We start from the raw sequence: 21,341 nt of genomic DNA, 5'->3' as shown, positions 1-21,341 counted from the left end.
TAAGCAAAAATAGAGCAAGCCAAAAGAGATGTTAGATATCAAAATAAGTGTAAAAGTTAGAATCTATAAGCCAAGAACAGATAATATGTGAAAAAAAAGTGACTTTAAAAAAGATTCTTGATATAAATTATAATAACCTAATTAATGAAATAAAATAAAAATACAAGTGTCAAGACAATAAAAGACAGAAAAGTGACCCAGAAGAACTGTCACAGATTGAAAGAGGCAGAGGAGAATGCAATATAGGATCTTGGATTGGATATTGGGCCAGAAAAAGGGCATTTGTGAAAAAACTGCAAAGATTTGTGTAAGGTCTGCAGAGTGGTTAAGTTCCATATCAATATTAGTTTCCTCGTTTCCATAATTGCATCAAGATTACAAAATTTGCTAAACTTAAGGGAATGTGGGCGAAGGGAACTCTGTGTACCATTTTTACATTTTTTTGTTACACTCAAATTATTTTCAAATAAAAATTTAGAAAAGGAAGGAAGGAAGAGAAAGAAAGGGAGGGAGGGAGGGAAGGAAGGGGGAAGGGAGGAAGGAAAAAAGAAAGACAATGGTCCAAAGGAAGGAAGACAATGGTCCAGGGTGCCAAGTGGAAACAAGCAGGAGAAGAAGTTGGAGAGAGAGCCTGGGGCTGGAGTTCAGAGAGAACTTCCGTTCCTTTAATGCATGGTCAGCTATGGGAAGATTCAAAGCCGAGGAGCGATATGATGGAATCTGCATGTCGGGAAGTGCATCCTGGAAGCTGAGCCGAGGGGAGCTGAGAGGAACCCAGACGGGGTGAGTAGGAAAGGCAACTGAAGGAGGGGACGGTCTCGAGACACCGCCCAGAGCAGGGGCGGGAGTGGCTCGCGACCCTGCAGGAAACGTTGGCGCCCCTCCTGGGTGTCCCTCTTCCTCTTCCTGTAGCTGGACCATCGTGGGGAGAAGCGCAGCAGGAGCTCAGGTGGGCGCCCCAGGTACCCCGACTTTCCGAAGATCCCTGCCATACCCGCCCCCACGCCCCCAGGCCTCAGTAAGAGGGTTGATTTAGATGGGGGCTTACTCATTCCGGTTCTTTAAAGGGCCCCGTCTAGTTTAGCAGAGGAGCTGTTTTGTGATAGGCTTGTTGGAGAATCCACTATCTTGACAAGGCAGAGGCTTGTCTGGGAGCCTCCCTTTGTTTATAATAACTTCTGCCAGCATCACACATGCAGACAGGCGCACATTCCTTACCTTCCCTGAGAGCCTGGAATAGGAGTTTGGGCCTCACTGATTCCACATTTCTAAAAAGTTTATGTTGTCCTCCAGAGCACACTTGTGACCTTGTTTTAAATAAAAAACATCCTTGGAGTGGGCAGATCTTACAAAGGACCTGGAGCATTTTCATAGACCATTAAGATGTGTGCAAATTGAAATAGAGAGAATATTCCATAATACTCCAGGAAAGCAAGAAAACTATTTTTAAAAACCTAGCGTTCCTAACTTGCTTCAGGATTGTTGGAAAAATAAGAGGGTACTGCAGCTGTAAGGAAGTTAGCTTTAGAGCCCTTCTAATCATTAGCAATAGCTCTTCTAATCGTTAGCTACTTTGTCTCCAGGGAAGGTAAGAGTACATAATCCACTGATTACTGAAGGCAAATGTCTACCATACATGATGCTACCATTTGAATGCATAAAGAGAAGAACATGAATTTAATTTACTCTTAAATGCTTTCTGCTTTTCTTCCCTTTCTCATGTGATGAAGCTAGATGGCAAGTAAAAAGCGGGAAATCCAGTTACAGGTGAGCATGATGTATAAACGCTTCTTTACTGAGTGCATTGATACTTGAGCATTGGCAGTGCCTTCCTCTTTGCAGACAGTCATCAACAGCCAGAGTCTGTGGGATGAGATGTTGCTGAATAAAGGCCTGACAGGTACAGCCTCCCAGGTGGTGGGACCCTGCAAGGTCCTCATCCGCCCCGAGTGCGGCGTTGTCCCGGGAGCGTGAAGCTGCCATGCCTCTGCTCTCACCTCCGCCCTAGCATTGGGGTGAGCTGCTCGTCTCGCTTCTTTTATAAATTCTGTATTATCATATTCTAGTGATTGATGTGTACCAAGCTTGGTGTGGACCTTGCAAAGCAATGCAAGCTCTCTTCAGAAAACTGAAAAACGAGCTGAACGAAGATGAGATTCTACATTTTGTTGTCGTAAGGATTTCCTTTCTTTTAAACTCTTGCTTGCTGTTTGCTTTGAGTGTTTCCTTTTAGTACCCTCTAATTCTTTAAGAATGGCCTTAATTTAAGCACCTACTAACTCTTCAAACTAGACTGTTTACTCAGCAGTTCTGGTATGTATTTAGTCCTACCAATCTGAGAATACACAGGACTTTTATTCCTTTCCCAAAATGTTAAGATTATTGGCCAGGATTGTGAATGTTAGAAAAAATTAAAGATGGATTTCTGGTTGCAGCCCTGCTCCTTATTACCCAAGCACATGTTGACTCTTGCAATAAGGGCTACATTGCTATTTACTGGATATCAATGGTAGTGCTTTCAGCATTTATCCAGGTCCTAATTTCCAGAGGCAGTGATTTTCCCTATGCTGCTTATGCCACTCAAACGTGAGGAGGGATTCAAATGTTGCAACCAAACTCATTCAACTTCATCATATTGATTATTCATTGTATCCACCTCAAAAACATCAACTGCTCAGAACTGTGTTGTCCAATATAGTAGGTACTAGACCCAGTGGTTATTGAGTACTTGAGATGTGGCTGGTGCAATTGAGGAAGTGAATTTTCAGTTTTAATTAATTTAACTTTAAATTTAAATACTGACACTGATATGCAAATTCAGGAAAACCTTTAAAGTTGTCTGGGGTGACTTGGGTATGGAGCTCTCCTTTTTTAATGGTGAATTTTATGAACTCTAATTGAAGATCAAGTACTTATGATTAAAACAGAAGAAGAGTTAAGATATAATGTAAGGGTAAAATATTATTCACTCTAGATTTCAAAGACACTATGAACAAATAGAATGTGAAATATCCCATTAAATTTTTTTGCATTAATTCCGTGTTGAATTGGTAGTATTTCAGATAGACTGGATCAACTAGAATATATTATTACATTATTTTTACTTGTTTCTTTTTAGCTTCTGAAAGTGGCTTCTAGAAAATTTTAAAAACATGTAAAGTATTTTACAAGTAACTCAAATTATATTTTTATTGGTAAAAAAACACATCCAAGCAAGCTAGACCTAAGATGCAGAAATGTGGAGCTGGTTATGTATCTCTACTTCTTTTCTTTAAACACATAGTCCCCGATGCAGACACGAAAGCTCAACCCACTGCACGTCCTCCTGTGCCTTTCAGGCCCCTCTCAGCCCAGCCTTAAGATGAGTTTACTTACCGATCGTAGCTTCTGTCCCTTGATCCACACCCTTCTGCAGATACATTCTTTATCGGGTTTCTTTTCCTTAGTTCGAAATTGCAAATAAACACTTTAAAGCCCAGAACTCACCTCATCATTTTTCTGTTATCCGTGGCTATACATAGTCATTAAAACTTTTTGTCCCTGGCAAAAGAATTGAGATCGTCTTCTGATAAGACGGCCTTGTAGTTTTCAAAGAGGCAGGGATTTCTGTAACAACCTTCTCCACTCTGAATATTCAGAACCACTGGAAAGAAACTCAGAATGTGCTTCGCGATTTGATCATTGACGGGAGGAAAATCCAAATTCACGGGGCAGAGAAGAGGGCCTAAAGGGCATAGCTACCATGCAGTAGACAAGGGGTCGGTATAATAATTCTCAATAGACAGTATCAGAAGGGTCTACAGCTGGCAAATGGATCACACAGAATCTAGAATCCAGAATCAGAGAATTCTTGCGAATCCTGGCAGACATTGTTAGGGAAGTTTGTTTGGAAGTGATAGGACCCCAAGTTCACAGATGAGGGGTCATGGGAAACTCCAGTAGCTGACAGAAAATGTGGGGCAACAGGGAGAGGCCAACAGCAAGGTGCTATGGGTCCTCCCACTCACCTGTGTGCTCACCTGGCAGGGGACTTGGGCATAGGGAAGTAAGGGAAGAAGTCCTTAGACCAGCAGGAACTCTAACTGCCCAGGTGGCCTGGAGTCCCTGCATCCCTTCTGTTTATCAAAATCTGAGTATGAGCAAACATGTGCATGGGGTGGAGGTGTGGTGGAGGCTGAGGACTGGGTGAGTAATAGGCTGTGGAGTTTGTTGGACTTCCATTTTTACATACTTGGAGCAGCTCCTGGAAGAAGAGGGCTAGACATAGCAGGGATGCCTGGTGAGGATACAGGTCAGATGGTGCTTCCTCCCTCACCCCAGAGGCCTTAGGCCTGCTGAGGTTCCAGATTGATTCCGCAAGGAGTCAACCCCACTAGTCTGTCTGTCCACCTGGAAATGCTGGTAAAGTCTTCCCAGTTATGTCCTGTCTGAAATTCTAGCCTGTGTTGAATTTAACAATGAGAAAGCTTGCGTGGTGCCGCTGAATGGGTTCTCTTCTGCGCTGTTTGAGCTCATTCAACACTAGTACATTCAATAGGCTGGTGCTGTGTTATGAGACAACCACTAGTATAAGGTGAAAGATGAATCGTTTCCAAACTTGATGGTGAGCAACAAAGGAGGGGCTCCATCTACTGGACCTTTTGATTTCTGCACCTCACCAAAGAAATGGACCCTTTCTGCACTTGTAAATAGAAGGACAGAATTAAAAATTATGAAATTGATTATCTACTAAAATAGGTGGACTGGTCACTGTAATTTCTTTTATGCCCATTTTTGAGAGACTTGTATTAATGTGGACAACATATATATATAGAGAGAGAAGAGAGACATCATATGTATATGGTAACAGTGTGCCTATACGTATAAAAATTCAATATTTACTGTACTTATTAAATATTGTAATTCTTAAGTATGTTATTGTAATATAAGCATTGTAATGAAGATACCTATACAACTTTTCAATATAGTTTTAATTCCTGCACTTTAGGATTATAGATTAGTGCCTTGCAGCCTCTTCCATTTTTTTTAAAGCAGTAGTGGGTGGGCAACAGTGGCTCAGTGGCAGAGTTCTCACCTGCCATGCCAGAGACCTGGGTTCAATTCCCAGAGCCTGCCCATGCCAAAAAAAAAAAAGCAGCAGTGCTTTTTTCTTTTAAAAGAAAGTTAGAAAAAATTGAGGGGACCCAGGACGCTAATAAAAAATGACACTGCAGCTGCTCTTACTGAAGTGGGGTGAGGGAGCCTTGCTAGACTTCCCCATCATTGCCCTTAGCAGCTCTTGAGGCACCTCAAGAAACCCCAGTTTGAAAACCATGACCTTAGGTTACAAAACCCCATTCTTAAGGAAGACTCTATCAAGTCAGCTCATTCTGAAAGTTGGACCAACTGATGCTATGTTAACATGGGGAAGGCACTGTTATTTAATAAAGGCTTCCATAATCCATTTAGGGCAACTTGAAATTTGGAAAAAGTTTTAAGAATATAACAAAAAATATAAAAATCAAAGACTTAAAAAATTTGACAACCAAGTCATTCAAGAAGCATTTAGGAAGAGACGTTTCATAGATGGTCCTGAGACTGGGGCAGGGGGGAGGGGAGGGGTATAAAGGTGACTGAAACACACCCCATCTGGGCACATGGCTTTCCTTCCAATGAAGGAGATGAGCTAGGCTCATACGTAACTGTTCCACTGCATTAAAAGGGACAGTCAGTCCCTGAGAGATGCAGGTACGTGCTCTGTGCAGGCAGAGATGATATGCAGCAGGAGGGAGCAAGGCAGGGTTCTTGGGGAAGTGTACCTGAGCTGGGTTGGAAAAGGAACGGCAGCTCCCCAAGCTGAGAAACAGTGGGCGACCAGACAGTGGGAGAGGAAAGTGGATGTGGTGTTCAAGGAAGGGAGCTAGATGAGTTGGACTGGCGGTTGGATTTTGTAAAGGGGAACAGTGAGAAGAAAAGTTGGGGCCAAATGCTACAGAGCTGAATTGCCAGGATAAGCAATTTGACTCTAATCCCAACTATAACATACCCAGAAAATGGTGCAGTAAATATAAAATAAAAATTGTATGCACTTTATTGGACGTAATCTATCCAATTACTTGGATGTCGTTTCCTTTATTGTTATTTGATATTTACATTTATTTCAGGCTGAGGTTGACAACATTGTGTCTTTGCAGTCATTCAGAGATAAATGTGAACCTGTTTTTCTCTTTAGTCTTGTAAGTATAACGTCTCTTGTCTCAATTGTGTGATCAGATTCCAGTTTACAGTAAAGGAGCAAGTAGCATTGTGAAATTACCATGCAACTGTTGGCTGATGATAGTAATTGTATGTTTTTTTTTTTAATAATCTTTGCTTGTTTTAAAATATACTTTATACCTTCACCTCCAGGAGCTCATAATAGATTGGGGAGATTAGATTACCACACACTGAGTTGACCAGAGGAAAGAAAATATGATGGCATTTACCTTTCCTAAGGAAATAATCAGAGATTTGTATGATAAATTCCTATTTTTGAAATGAAAAATTGGAAATTTCTTAAATATCCAAGAGAAGATAATTGGTTATAAATACTCATGTACATTCATAAAAGGAAATCTGCACCATTAAAAATCATGTCAGAGAAGGCACATTGCTCTGTAGCAATGTCATGTTGAAATATTTAGTAAAAAGAGCAGTGAGCAAATAGTTATTTGTAATATGGTCACAGTTTTGTGATATATTTTATTGCTTTATCTCTGTATTTACAAATGCATAGAAAGAAAATAGGAAATGTATCCACCGAAATGTTCATGGCACTTTTTTCTGTGTATGGTAGAAGGCTGCTGTGTTAGTTTCGCAGGGCTGTTCTAATATACTTCCACAAACCGGGTGGCTTAAAATAACAGACATTTATTCCTTCACAGGGACTAAATAAATGTCACAGCTCTGAGAGCCAGAAGTACAAAATCAAGGTGCATCCTCCCTCCTGAGATCCTAGGGAAGGCTTCTTCCTTGCCTCTCCAGCTTTGGGTAGCCCCTGATGTTCCTTGGCTTGTGGCAGCATCACTCCAACCTCTGCCTCCATCTTCACTTAGCCATCTTTTCCCTATATGTCTCCATCTTCACATGACATTTTCCTTGCTGTGTCTGCTCTGTCTGGTGTCTGTGCCTTTTCTCTTCTTCTAAGAACACCAGATATATTAGAATTAGGCCCACCCTTATTCAGTTTGATCTCATCTTAACTTGGGTACATAAGCAAAGACCTTGTTTCCAGATAAGGTCATATTGCCGGTACTGGGGTGAAGCCTTCAGCATGTCTTTTGGGTGGGGGTATATAACAGATGCATCATTTAAATTTTCTTCTTTATACTGTTCTGTAACTTCTAAATATTCTTTGATGAACATATAACTTTAATATTCAGAGAAAGACAATAAATGGCATTTGTTAAAATGAGAGTATACAGTTACATGATAAATTGTGTGAAACAGACTATAATTGTTCCAGTGTAGGGAATTGGAGTAGTATAGTCAGGAAAGGCTTTACTGAGGAGTTAAGGCTTGAACTCTTCCTCCACTTTTTGATATTTCAATGGCTTGTCATTTTTGATGCTAGGAATAATTATTTTTAAAAAACATTTATTGGCTATCACTTTTTGCTTGTACTACACAGTGATCTTGAAGTTATTTCAAAGAATTGAATTTCTGGTTCAAATAAGTTAAAAAATGTGTTATAGACCTTGCTTTAAGTTGGAAACCTAGAGTTGATGATTTACATCAAGGATTAGCAAACAACCCTTTAAAAACATATGAACTATTCTTAGCTCATGAACTATGCTAAACAGGCCATGGGACCAATTTGGCTCGTGGATCATAATTTGCTGATTTCTGGCCTAGATGTAGCAGTTTAGGGAACCTGAATGAGTACCTACCCAGAGGCAGAAATGAGCTTGATGGGCTTTTGGAACAGTGAGGCCCTTGCAGCAGGTAGCAGTTGGGAGCATGGGAATGAGGAAGAAAACCTGGGAAGGTGGATTAGCACGCATTCTGGAGCTCTGGCAGCCACCAACCCACTAAATTAGACCATCCAGTCAAGTCTTTTTATCCTTGCAGCCAATACTCAAAGTAGAAGCCCCAATATTTTCCCCAGCCAACTACCATCATCACCCTTCTGACAAGGAAATTTCTTTTCCATGCTCAGTTCTCCAATCTTCCTCACTCCAAAACCCTTTTACTGTGTGACATCTGGAATTGATATAGGCAAGTAACATACTTCCTAAGATCTCCAACCACTCCCCTGAGCTTTCTCTCCATCTCCTTGGCTTACCTTAAGTCTAGTCCTTGCTGAGCACATTTTCCCAGCAGCCCTGAAGTGGTGACTTTCTCAGACTATGTTTCTCAGGACCAGGAACGGAGTTACCCCTCTTATTCCTTCTCTTCCCTGCTATTAGAGGTCCATGCTATTTGGGGAACCCTCCTTCTGCCATCTCACTCCTACCATTTACTGACCTCCTAATCTTAGTGATTGAAGGTTTTGGCACTTAGCTCAAAGTCTTCCTCTTAAACTCACCTCTTTGCCTTGGGGACTTCAGTATCCACATGGGCAAACCATCCAATATTCTGACCTCTCAATTATTCACTTCCTTACTGCCAATCAACTTTTTCTCCTAATGTACTTCATCCAATCACTTTTGTAAGTCATTCCTCAGAACTTTATTAATCACATATTGCTCCATATTCAGAATCATTAACCGAAGAATCTCAATCAGTGACCACAAAACTATCATCCATCACACCTGTTGCTTCCATATTCAGATATTCCCACAGGAGCTGTTTGTATTAGTAAGATTCTTAACTGACAAGTTCATCCTAGCAAATTCAGGCAGGAAGGGCTTTATCAAGGGACTTTAGAAAACTCACAGAATTGTTGGAAGATTCCTTTTTAGTGGGAAATGGTTATTGAGTGTCAGGATTCATTTAAGCCATTCTCATTGATCCTTCTCATTGGCCTTTGTATATAATTAATCTTTCCAATTAAAAAATATACTTATTTTTAACACCATGCCCCACACAAGTTAACAACCCATTATTCTCTCTCATTTACAGCTAAGTTTCTCAGAAGAATTTCCATATATATTTTTACTCTTATTTCTTTCCCTCCCATTAACTTCTCAACACATCCAATCTAACTTCTGTTGATTATTACACAAAATGGCTGTTGCTCATGTATCCAGTTAACACCTGATGCTAAATATAATGGCTATTTTTAGGTCTTCATTATTCTGTACATCTTTCAATGTATTGAAAATTGTTACCATGCCCTCCTTTTTGAAATATTTACTCTTGCAACTTGGTTTTCCTTTTGCTTTCTGGTTGTTACCCCTTTCCATCTGCTTTGTGAGTTCATTCTTTATCCAGCCATTAAATCTTGACCTTATTGTGCTAAATACACTTCTTAGATAATTACTCCCACACACAGTTTCAGTTGTTACCACCTACATATAAAAAACTTAAGTTTATATCTTCAACCAAATCCTATTCTATGAGCAGCAGAGTTGCTTATCCAACTGGTGACTTGACATCTCCCCATTCCCTTCCCCTGTTATCTCTTGCTAGTCCTTCATATTTTAATGCAAGAATCACTTCCTGATATTGAGAGGTATTTTCCCTGATTTCTTTGACCTGGAAAAATTCTTTTAGGTTCTCCCAGATTTTGTGCCTCTCTTTGTGGTATCCATTATGATCACTATTTCACATGTGTTTGTAATTTAATTAGGTCAGGTACCAGGTTGATTATTCCATACCGTCATGCCTGGCATGACAACCAATAACTAGATGCTCAGAAAATATATGTTGAAAGGTAGACAAAAGAGACAGGTGTCAAAAAATTTCGGAAGTCCTCTACAGAATTGTGCAAATTTAATCCAAGAATCCTTCAGGGAAAATCCGTGCAAGAGCTCACGTAGGGTGAGACTTGCTGTTAGGAGCCTGAGGATGCTGCCTAACCTTGGGTTTGTTGTAGGAGGCCAGATAAATTGCAGGTGGGACTCGAAGATCTGGATTTATGAAATGTAAATATACTTTCACATCACTAATGTCTTACTATAAATTGTTTATTTACAGTAACTGCAAGAACATTGGGTTTGGGCACAGGGAGGGTGGCTTAGTCCAGTTTAAGGGTTGATTCTTAATTTATTCTGAAAATGAAAATTTCCTTCATGTTTTCTTTTCCCTTGTAGAATGGCAAAATTATTTCAAAGGTTAAGGGTGCAAATGCACCACTTGTTAATCAAAAAGTTATTAGCTTGATTGAAGAGGAGAGAAAAATTGCAGCAGGTGAAATGGTTCGTCCTCAGGTAAAACTTCGTATTAAGGATTATTTTACTCTAAAACGTCACTTACTGTTTTTGTTTTCCTAAAGCATTTTTCCTCATTTTATAGCCATCTAGGTGTCTAAGTGGTCCAACTTTCTGGGAAACGTTTTGGTAGTATGAATGAAAGGCCTTGATACACATAGGCCTTTGACTCAGCAATTACACCCTAAAATAGTGAGAAAAATATACAAAAAGTGTTATCTATATGACTTATAGATATTGCATTATATATTATTATGGTGCTATCTATATTAGTAAATGTTTGGAATCAACCATTTAGGTTACCTTGCAACAGTAAGTAAATTTCACAAAACGAATGTAATTTATGACAGAAATTATACAAATCCATACAGCAGAAGATTATGTAGTGTGTTCCAGCTCTGCATTTATTAACATGGGAAGCAGGACCAGATAGATCGATGAGTGAAAAAGAATTCCCTTTAAAAGTACATGTTCTTATGGTCATGCCTCCACATGGGGTGGAGTACATGGGTGGTGCCACAGTGGCTCAGTGGCAGATTTCTTGCCTGCCATGCTGGAGACCTGGATTCAATTCCTGGAGCCTGCCCATGCCAAAAAAAAAAAAATATATATATATATATATATGGTAAGATCCTATATGTGTATGTGAAATGTATTAACCGTGTAATGTCAGTACTACCTTTATAGTGAGAAATAAAACATTTAAAAATGGAAGAAGTGAACCACTCAGCATGTGGAGGCATGACCATAAGCACATAAAAAATGTGGCCAGAAATATAAGCAGAGAAGCAAGAGAGTCTAGAGCTATTTCATAGACACACACAAACCACACAATCATAAAGAAAGGGAAAATATGACTTCAAAACAGAGATAGTAGACTAGTCAACAAATATTGCAAAATAAAAATAATAAGGAGGCATAGCTCAAGCATGTTTATGTATTTCCTGTAAGAAGTGTCCATTCATATCATGAAAAGATAAAACATTCATTAAAACAGAGTTAGGAGTATAGAGTTTAGTATTTATAGAAAAAGGTTGTACCATTTCCTCATATCATGAATATAAATAAATTACAGATGAATTGAAGAGTTGAAAGTAGAGAAACAAACCATAAAAATATTGGAAGAAAATATTGGCAAACATTTATATTGTCATAGGTTGAGGAAGGCCTTCTGAGGATAAAACAAAATAAAGTAATTAAAAAGGAAAAGAATTGATATTTATTAAATATTATTTAAGGCTTTCAAGTACACCCTAAATTAAAAAAGAAAACAATAAACTGGGAAAAACAGTTGCATTATATGTGTCAATGTGCCAATATTCATAATCCATAAGTACTCTATGACTATTAAGAAGAAGTTGAACATTTCAATAGAAAAGTAGTAAATCACATTATGGGGAAATTTACATGTATAATATTGATTTTTTTCATCCAAGAACTATACTTTAAGTTTTCCTGTTTTTTAGGGACTCTTCTTACTCTTTTTCCCAAGACCCCCTTTTTAAAACAATTATAATAACTAGTAGTTATTTAGGACTTGCTATTTGTTAAGAACTTCAAACAGATCTCCTTATTTAGTCCTTACAGCAATCTTATGAGATATTATCAAATGCAAAAGAATTGGCTTAAAAATTTAAGTCATTTGTCCGGAAATAAGAAACTGGTAGGTGGTAAAACTTGAATATGAAATTAGGCAGGATGACTCCCAAGCATAGCCTCCTAATTGCCATATTCTGCTGAGCTTTCTTTATGTGTTTTCTGTTTGTGGTTTTAATGTTCTCACTGTGCTTTCTGAATAACATCCTGATTTAGTTAATAATTGTGGGATATATAAGAAACTCATTACTATATTTATTTTTATATTGTTCCATTTTGTTGAACACTCCTGTTACTTAGTTCTTGTCTAATTGCATTGCCTAAAACATTCCTGTCTAGTAGTGATATAATGCAAGCCACAATGCTGTAATTAAAAATTTCCTAATAGGGAGTTCAAGGGTAGTTCAGTGGTAGAATTCTCACCTGCCATATGGGAGACCCGGGTTCAATTCCCGACCCATGCACTTCCAAAACCAAACAAACAAACAAGCAAACAAACAAAAATTCAGCAAATGGCCCTGCAATAAGGGGATACTCACATGGAAAAAAGAATGTAATATGACCCTCACCATAAAGCATACCAAAAAAATATTCCTAGCAGTCATGTTAAAAAATGGAAGAAGAAATCAAATTAAGCTTTTTTTTGTGGGGGGAGGGGGGGTTCATGGGAACCAAACCCGGTTTTCTCACACAGAAGGTGAGCATTCTACCACTGAACTACCCGTATACCGGAAATGAAATTAATTTTAAAAATATGTTTGAATCAGTATATTCAAAATCTTCTATTTAAATATGTACTCAATATAAAATTATTAATAGGGTATTTTACATTCTTTTTCATACTAAGTCTTCAAAATTTGTTCTATATGAATGCTTAGCATGTCTAAATCCAGAAAACCTCATTTCAAGTGCTCAGATGGCCTCAGGTGGTTAGTCGTTGCTCTAGTGGGCAACAAAAGTCTAGCAAATACAACATCAGGTCAACTTGAGGTTATAGCTAGCATAGTTTTCTTGCTCCTAATTATAATAGCAATGGCTTCCATGTTTTTCACATATTCATTCCATTGAGAATCTGAAGTTATGCATTTTGTTGCCCCCCAAAATGTAAATATGTAAATGTATGAAAGCTTTCAGATAGTTCACAGAATCTCAGAAGTGCATGCAGGGCTTTCCTAGAAGTTAACAATCTCTATCCTTCCCAATATTAATTCTGTGGGGTTGTGTGCATTGGTTTAAGAAAAAAATATTTTTATAGGTTATGGAGACGTTCTTCTGTTCCTAGAAGTTATTTCAGGAAAGGTCAAACTTATCAAATGCCTTTTTGAACCGTTAACATGATAATCATAGGTTGCTGTCTTCTTATTTGTTAATCTCTGCTTCTTTCTCTTTTTTTTCCCTCATATTCTTCTTATGTTTTAAGGTTTGTTTCTGGTTATCTCTCTGATTCTTATTATTATTTACCATTTCCCATGTAGCACATAAGCATTATTTCTGACAGTCGCTCACATCACCATTTTTAAAATAGGAAACTTAGTGTTACGTAAATGCAGGCACATTTCCACCTTACTTTCTGTCCCCTGGGTTATATATATTTACTAGAAACAAATTTCTAAAAGCTCTTTCACGATCATATTAAACATAACTGTGTTTTACTTGCATTTGTCTTCCATAGTATCATGAAATCATTTTTGTAGACTCAGATGACGAAGATGCAGGGGAAGCACAAAATGGAAGTGCTGGTAAGAAAATATACTTGAAAAGAATAGCGCTGGTTTTCTGTTCATGGATGTTCAGTGCCGCGTTATCGGTAATGCCAGGACACCCGTAACAGCTGGCTTGTTCATCAGTAGAGAAGTGGTCAGAGGAATAGTGGTGGGCTCAGGCAGTGGAACAGTGAGCTCCAGAAAGCACCCTCTTTTGCACCTCCTGCCTTACCTCTGGACTCTGGTCCCGATGCATCTCAGAGGTTACCCTGAGACAAGGGGCCTCCTGATAATTTCTCCCATGATGACTCACGTTATAACTTGCTTTGCACTTAACAATTGTATGCTTTCACTGTAATTGTGGGTTATGGGTGCATGAGTGTGCTTTTTGTCTAGAAGAAGGAGCAGAGGCCAATAGCCGTGCTTAGTGAGCTATTCTGAACTAAAATTTCCTCTTATGATTGTAGATAAATTCATAGATGATAAGCCCATCTTACCAGTGGACTTTTTTGTAATGTTTGGAGGCAGATGGAGAATTGAAACCCCAACCACCAGTGACATTGAGCTGGATGGATGATGAGTGTGATCCTTTGTGAATTTCTAATGAATGTGAATTGTGTTAAAATGCAAGTGATAACTCACTGATGGCTCCCTACTAATCTTTTTTTTTTTCCTTCTTGGCCAATTCAAACTCTGGTGAAATTTTCCCATGTGTGCAAAAAAAAAAAAAAAAAAGTAACCACATTTTGAACCTAAGTATAAAATCTGTGGTAGTTGAAATGCCATCATAAGATACAAGGCTGTCAGTGCACAAAAATTCTCTGGACAGTAGAAATGTACATTTCTATTTGGCAGACCTTCTATTTTTATTATCAAGATCTTATGCCAAGAACATGAAATTCTTCTATTATTTTTCCAGATGATTTATACAGTATTGCTATTATCAAACCAGATGCTGTGATCAGCAAAAAAGCTCTAGAAATTAAAGAAAACGTAAGTAATATTTTCTAATAGTAGTTTAAATTAATTGCAAAATAGTAACCTCTTAAATTTCACTTTGAAGACAAATATCACTTAGAGTAAAATAGAACCGAGTGAACTGCTGTTGATTAGTACCTCTAAAAGCTTTCGATGTTTTCTGTCTCTATAAAGCTTTCATCTACTCATGAATCCTTCTTTAAATAATTCTGTTTTACCAGCATCCAATATAGATTATAAAAAGTATGGCTCTTAATCTCTGAGCTACAGGATTGGAAGGGGGCCTTTTATGTTCAGTTATGTAATGCCATGGAAAGGAGCATAAATAATTAAATAGTTCGATTTATTCAGTCATTAAAAATTGTTTCACAGGTCAAAATTATTATAGTGCTTATATTAGATTGTAATAAATGTTTTTCATGCTTAATTGTTAGCAATTCACTCTTGTTATAAACATATTAACTTGCTTTATTTCCTGCATGCTGTCACACATGAGTGGTCCTTTTAGATACATGATCACTTAATGAAACATTAATGTTTTTACTCTAGAGCCAAAATACTTTTTTTAAAGAGGAAAATTACATTCTAAACCAGAGTTTACAATCACGCAAACTTTTCCTGTAAAGGGCCAGATAGTAATTATTGTTTGGCTTTCCAGGGCAGACAGTCTCTATTGCAGCTACTCAACTCTAGTGGTAGCAGGAAAGCAGCCATAGACAGTCTGTAAATGAATGAGCATGGCTGTGTTTCAATAAAGCTTTATGTACAGAAACAGATGGTAGACTGGATATGGCTTACAGTCTGAAGTTTGATGAAGCTTGAACAATGACTTTGTGTTGAAACTAGCAACTTTTATTGAAATTTGAAAGAATGTTGCATGTACAATAGGGGAAGTCACATGGGGAACTATATCAGGTGGGCTGGATGCCTCTTGATGAATTTCATATACTGGATTCCTTCTGTAGCTGTAGCAGCATTAGCATTGATTAAATTGCAGGTCATGGGACATATCCTATCTCTTCCAATCATGTGTTGATTTAATTAATATTACTCTCTGAAAATAGCCCATTTTTCCAGATTCCAAGATGTGTGTATGCAGGGCATGGGTCCCAAGCTGCACCCACTTGCCCAGATTTTGTTTATACTTTATGAAGTGTACCTTAATAAAGCATACCTTGGAGATACATCAGGTTCTGTTCCAGACCACTGCAGTAAAGCAATATCACAATAAAGTAAATCACATGAATTTTTTGGTTTCCCAGTACATATAAAAGTTATATTTATAGTGTAGTCTAAATGTGTAATAATAATATGTCTTGAACAATGTACATACCTTCATTAAAATGTTAGACAGGGACATGAAGTGAGCATATGCTATTGCAAAAATGCCCTGATGACTGGCTCAAAGCAGCACTGCTACAAACCTTCAATTCGTAAAAAGCACATAAAAATCTGTGAAGAACATTAAAGAGAAGCACAATAAAACTAGGTGTGCTTGTACTATACCAGTGGTTCCTCATTAGAGCATGTTTTCATAGCCACTTGGGTGCAGGTTTTCAAAATTGTGTGGTTGTTTTAGTTGATGCAACCTTAATGATTTTGTTTTGTAGTGCACAATATAGTAGGTGGTGTGAATATCTACTAAAGACCTGACCTCTCTGAAAGACAGTAAAAGACTCCATAGTAGGACAGAAAAAAAAACAAAATAAAGAAATTTTGAATAGAAAGAAAATGAACACACACTGCATTTTTTTCAACTCTAGTAAAGGAAAAGCTTAAATGTTACTTGGATTTTATTTCCTGTTTCAGGCACTAAGCAATTAACAAAAATCTGATTTAGGTTTTTAGAAATGCTTCCAAGTGGAATTTCAGTTAGTAGAGGGTTCACGAAGGTATAACTAATGATCAGCAACATTCACAAAGCCAGTGGAACTGGTACAGTGCTTGCTTTCATACAGAAGCAGAACGTAGCTGGTACTGGGTATTCCCAAATCAAATTGGGCTACATTATTGATATTGTTTAATGTAATTATAGAGTTGCTTTGAACCCAGTTTCCACTTAAATTTAGTTGATCAGTACCTCATCTGATTTGTCACATGTCCCTCAAAGCTTCTCTTGGTTGCATTTTATTATACTTGACTGCCATGCAGACTTAACTTTGGGGTTAAATTAAATTTTCATTAAAACAAGTAAGGCATGATTAAGTCTTAAATTTTATCCTTTCTAACTGTTGTGTTATTTTCACCGAGGAAAGATATATTACATTAAGTGTTCTAGCCATAACCAATTAAAGCCCCCCAAAATATTAAAACAGTTCTGAAATAGACAGTTAAGATGGGCTTGTAAATAAATCCTTTGCAAATGCTTTAGAAAGCTGTCATATCTTTCCTTGGAATTCAGTTAGTTTCTTTACATTTTGAGGCAATTCATTTAAATAATTACAGTTATTCTGAATCTCTGGTACAGGTCTTGAAAACTCCAGTACCTAGGGAGTCATAAAAAGGGTCTTCCTTGTTTATATACTTTGAAACAGCATGAAATTGGATTGAGCACACTGAGTTCTTTACATTGAAATACATTCCAACCTGGGTGGTTTGTTAAACCCAAGAAACAGACACCTTGACTGGTTTTATATGTCATCCCGCAAAATTTTCAGATCTTACTCTCTCTTTAAAGGTTATGAGGGCAGGATTTGTCATAGAAGCAGAGGAAAAGAAAGTGCTCACTGAAGAGGAAGTTAGGAACTTCTATAGTCATTTAGCAGACCAGGTAAGAAAGTTTAGAAAGGGGTGAAAAATGACTGTGACTCAAGTAATGATGGGTTCCTGAAAGCCTTAGATCCTCAATATGGGAAAGCAAATGTATAAGCCTGACCAGTCAAAGCAGCCCACATGTCCCTGTTGGTGTCCATAGCAGGGTGGTGTCAGTGATGTTGGCTGTGGGGAAATCCCCAATAGAAGTAGCAGCAGCTGAGCAAATCTAGGTGGGCCATTCTGGTCTGTTGGAATGAAGGCCTCTTTATGGCATGTCCTCCAAGACTCCCTGCATCAGTGCTCTGGAAGGGGATATCTAGTCCTTTCCTAATGATTTTTATCCTTGTCATAAACTACACAGAATGCTTTGCCCTCTCTCTAGTTTCAGGCCTTTTTAAATCCTTCTTTACCTGGGGGAATATAATAAAGACAGTGCTGTGTATTGGAAAGTGCATTGGCTTGGGGGTCAGGAGACAATGCTTCTAGAACTGCACTTTCTAATATGACAGTCACTAGATACATGCGGCTATTTGGATTTAAATGAATTAAAATTAATTAAATTTTTAAAACTTACTTTCTCAGTTATACTAACTATGCTTCAAGTGCTTAAGAGCTACATGTGGCTACTGTGTTGGACAGTAAAGAAAGTCTGTAGTCATGGAAAGTTCTGTTAGCACTTTTCAGAACTAGTTCACCACTCAGATAGTATCTCTTGGTCTTAGTTTCCACATATGTAAGGAAAGGGTTGGACCAGCTGTACCAGCATCATTTGGGAACGTTTTAGAAATGTTCCTGCCTCCCAACCGTAACCTACGGAATCAGAAACTCTGGGGTTGGACTCCAGCAATCTGTGTTTTAATAAACTCTCCAGATAATTTAGATGCACACTAAAATTTGAGAACCACTTTATTAGACCATCCTTAAGACCAATCCCTGTTGTTAGCTGTGAAGTTCTATCCTTTGGTGGTTTGTCTGCTGATGGAACACTCATCAGGATGACGTTCCTTTGCCCAGAGATCATGAAGGGGAAGATTTCATTTGACTCTGGTAGTGGTCACCATTTTAGTCTATGCATTTCAGGAGCCCAGAGCAAACAATTTATCATTTTATTTTGTAGCCTGACTTTGAAGATTTTGTCTCTTTTATGACAAGTGGCCTAAGCTATATTCTAGTTATTTCTCAAGGAGATGAAGAAGAGGCTCACAAGGAAGAACCTAAACCAGAGACTGAACCTAATGAACCATCTGAGAACCAACCTGAGGTCGAAGTGAAAGCTGCATCTGTGGGGATGAAGAAGAAGCGGGGCAGGTAGCTTAAGACCAGAGCACTATTTACAATGTGTCATTAAGTAATGAAGTATAAGGTTCAAATATCTCAAAATCTAGGGGCAAAGCATTTTTATGATGAAACCATAAGTGTTTCTTCCAGTTTATATAATAATAGTACATAGTCATCAAGGTTGGGATTGCCACCAAAATTATGTCAAGCAGGTTAGAGAAGGAAGAATTTTCTCTGCTTGGCTTCCACTCTGACATCATGACTTGGGTTTGAGGGGTAGATTGGGATCATTCATAATCTCCCCAATCTAGTTCTACTCCCATACTCCATATCCCACTTCCAACACCTTGATCCCTAAAGACAGCAAACTTAGTCCACTTTATTCCTTAAAACAGTTAGAAGTTATGAATCTCTGAGGACAAAATGGTCGTGGATTTTTGTTAATGGCCTTTTAAAATGTGTTATGTTGGAAAAGGAACATAATTAATTTGCAGAATGTTGGTTTTGTGCACTGTCATTTGTACCTTTTATTCCTCTAAAGACTGAAAAATTTCAGTTTAACATAAGAGTCAGAGATGTGCCTGAAAAAAGGGTGGTTAAGTAGAAATACATATAGAGAAGCTGAGTCTTAAGGCTTCACGGTTTATCTCTCTTCCTGCTTGGCAGCTCATCACCACTGCATTATCTAAGTGGAAATCTCCAGAATATTTCTTGTTTCCTTATTAATGAATTGTAGTGTCTTTTCATGAGTAGCAGCATCTACAGGATCCTAGAGATGCCATAATTTTCTAGATAGCCAGAAGGCCCCTACTACCATTAGTTCCATGTTTTAAGCAGGACAGAGAAATTCATAAGGGGAATGAGCAAAATGACAAGGAGCTTTGTAAACAGTGTTACTTTCAGGGTTTTGAGGGGAAAATGATAAGTAGGCAGGAGGAGGTTTGGGTGGGAAATGGTGGGCATTAAAACATACCAAATGTCATACCATAATTGCTGAGCCATTAAAAAAGGTGTTCTGTGAAGTGCTTTTTAGTGCAACTGATGTCAGCATTCATTAGTGCTACTGTATAGGCTATAAATCTCCATTGCATCCAATTTTGAGAAGCCACTGTCCCCAGTTGTTCAATAACCACACAACAAAATCAACAACGTAAGCATTTCATGGGCACGGTGGTGGTAGGATGAGATGTGTGCATCTTTGCTTTGGCAAAGTCTGAAGTATTTTCCTCCTAACCCTGGTGGTTCCATTTGCCTTTGGCTCTTGTTTATTCTGACAAATGGCCACAAGTATACAGCATGGAATCAAATGGTGTAGCTGGTTTTTACAGTGGTTGCTCTGGACACAGGGCTTTATAATTGTCTTGTATTTCTACCTGACATCTTTCAAGTAGATCCAGAACCTAAAGATGGAGGACAAAGACTCTCATGGTTATTTAACATATTTATTTTCTTTTATTCTTTATTGCCATCCCCTATCCTCCACCTCAGTGCATCCTCACTTTCCTCTCTGAAGAGGGAGAGAGGTGGGTCGTGGCAGAAGAGAAGGTGATTGTAATGATAAAAAGTATATTTATTCCTTCTAGCCTCCAATGTTCTGGAGCAGCTAGAAGGAGAAATCTGAGCTGACAGTATGGTAAACCATAACAAACTCTGGGATCTGTCCTGAAACTACTTATTAAAGAATGCTTTAAAAACTATTGCTTTTTTTCTTTCTTTGCTTTGTATATATGTTACATTATACAATCAAAAAAGTTAAAAAAAGATCAGATTAATTAGACTGGGAATGATAGGTGGCCCCTTCCAGAAACTTGAATGTCTTAAGGCAGCATACTGGTCTTTGTCCCATTGGTTATTCCTGCAGAGACGAGATACTCAGTTTGTGAACCCACATGGCATGGGGTAGCATTCTCCATGCCCACCAACAGCCACCTGTTCCATTGGCAGGCAGGAGAAGGGAGGAAGAGCCACGCATTGCCATTTGGCCAAAAATACAGGACACAGCACCACATCTTTCATAGATTCTTGATTCCTTCAATGTGGCTTTTTGTTGTATTATTATATTATCTGTTTATACAGCTTTTCTTTAATTGAACTATGTGTTAAGAAGTCAAAGGACAATGCCATTTGTTTTAGTTTGTTGAAGCTGCGGGAATGTAATATACCAGAAACAGAATAGCTTTTAAAAGGAATTTATTAAGTAGCAAGTTTATAGTTCTAACGTCATGAAAATGTCCCAATTAAAGCAAGTCTATAAAAATGTCCAAATTAAGGCACCAATAATAGGTTACCTTCACTCAAGAAAGACTGATGAAGTTCAAGATTTCTCTCTCAACTAGAAAGGCATATGGTGAACATGCCGCATCTTTCAGCTTTTTCTCCAGGCTTCTTGTTTCATGAAGCTCCTCCAGGGGCATTTTCCTTCTTCATCGCCAAAGTTCTCTGGCTGCATGGGCTCTCGTGGTTCTCGTGGCTCTGTCACTTTCTCTCTTTTCCCAAAATGCTTCCTCTTTCAAAGGATTCCAGTAAACTAATCTAGACCCACCTGAAATGGGTGGAGTCACATCTCCCTCTTATATAAAGTTAATACTCACAATTGGGGGAGTCACATCTCTGTGGAAATAATCTAATCAACTGTCCAACGTACCATACTGAATAGGGATTAAAAGAAACAGTTGGTCCCACAAGATTGTTCAGGATTTAA

The 21,341-nt window shown here is 38.2% G+C and overlaps 1 protein-coding gene across 7 annotated transcripts in view; it reads left to right on the top strand.

The window, feature by feature from the left end:
• Positions 1–840: 840 nt before the first annotated feature.
• NME8 (NME/NM23 family member 8) overlaps positions 841–21,341 on the top strand; it is an 80,687-nt gene continuing 60,186 nt past the window's right edge. Inside the window, exons 1-10 of one of the 7 annotated variants that reach the window (XM_077119574.1) lie at positions 841–949; positions 1,735–1,767; positions 1,843–1,900; positions 2,067–2,173; positions 6,144–6,215; positions 10,215–10,331; positions 13,600–13,666; positions 14,550–14,623; positions 17,286–17,378; positions 18,480–18,670. In XM_077119574.1, the coding sequence (XP_076975689.1) occupies positions 1,735–1,767; positions 1,843–1,900; positions 2,067–2,173; positions 6,144–6,215; positions 10,215–10,331; positions 13,600–13,666; positions 14,550–14,623; positions 17,286–17,378; positions 18,480–18,670 (812 nt within the window). In that variant the 5' untranslated portion in view covers positions 841–949. Of the gene's footprint in view, positions 950–1,730; positions 1,768–1,842; positions 1,901–2,066; positions 2,174–6,143; positions 6,216–10,214; positions 10,332–13,599; positions 13,667–14,549; positions 14,624–17,285; positions 17,379–18,479; positions 18,671–21,341 lie in introns of all 7 variants that reach the window. The other 6 variants (XM_077119579.1, XM_077119585.1, XM_077119592.1 and 3 more) reach the window with 6 other exon arrangements.

Source organism: Tamandua tetradactyla, chromosome 1, assembly GCF_023851605.1.
Source record: "Tamandua tetradactyla isolate mTamTet1 chromosome 1, mTamTet1.pri, whole genome shotgun sequence".
NCBI lineage: Eukaryota > Metazoa > Chordata > Mammalia > Pilosa > Myrmecophagidae > Tamandua > Tamandua tetradactyla.
This window is presented reverse-complemented; position numbering and strand designations above follow the sequence as displayed.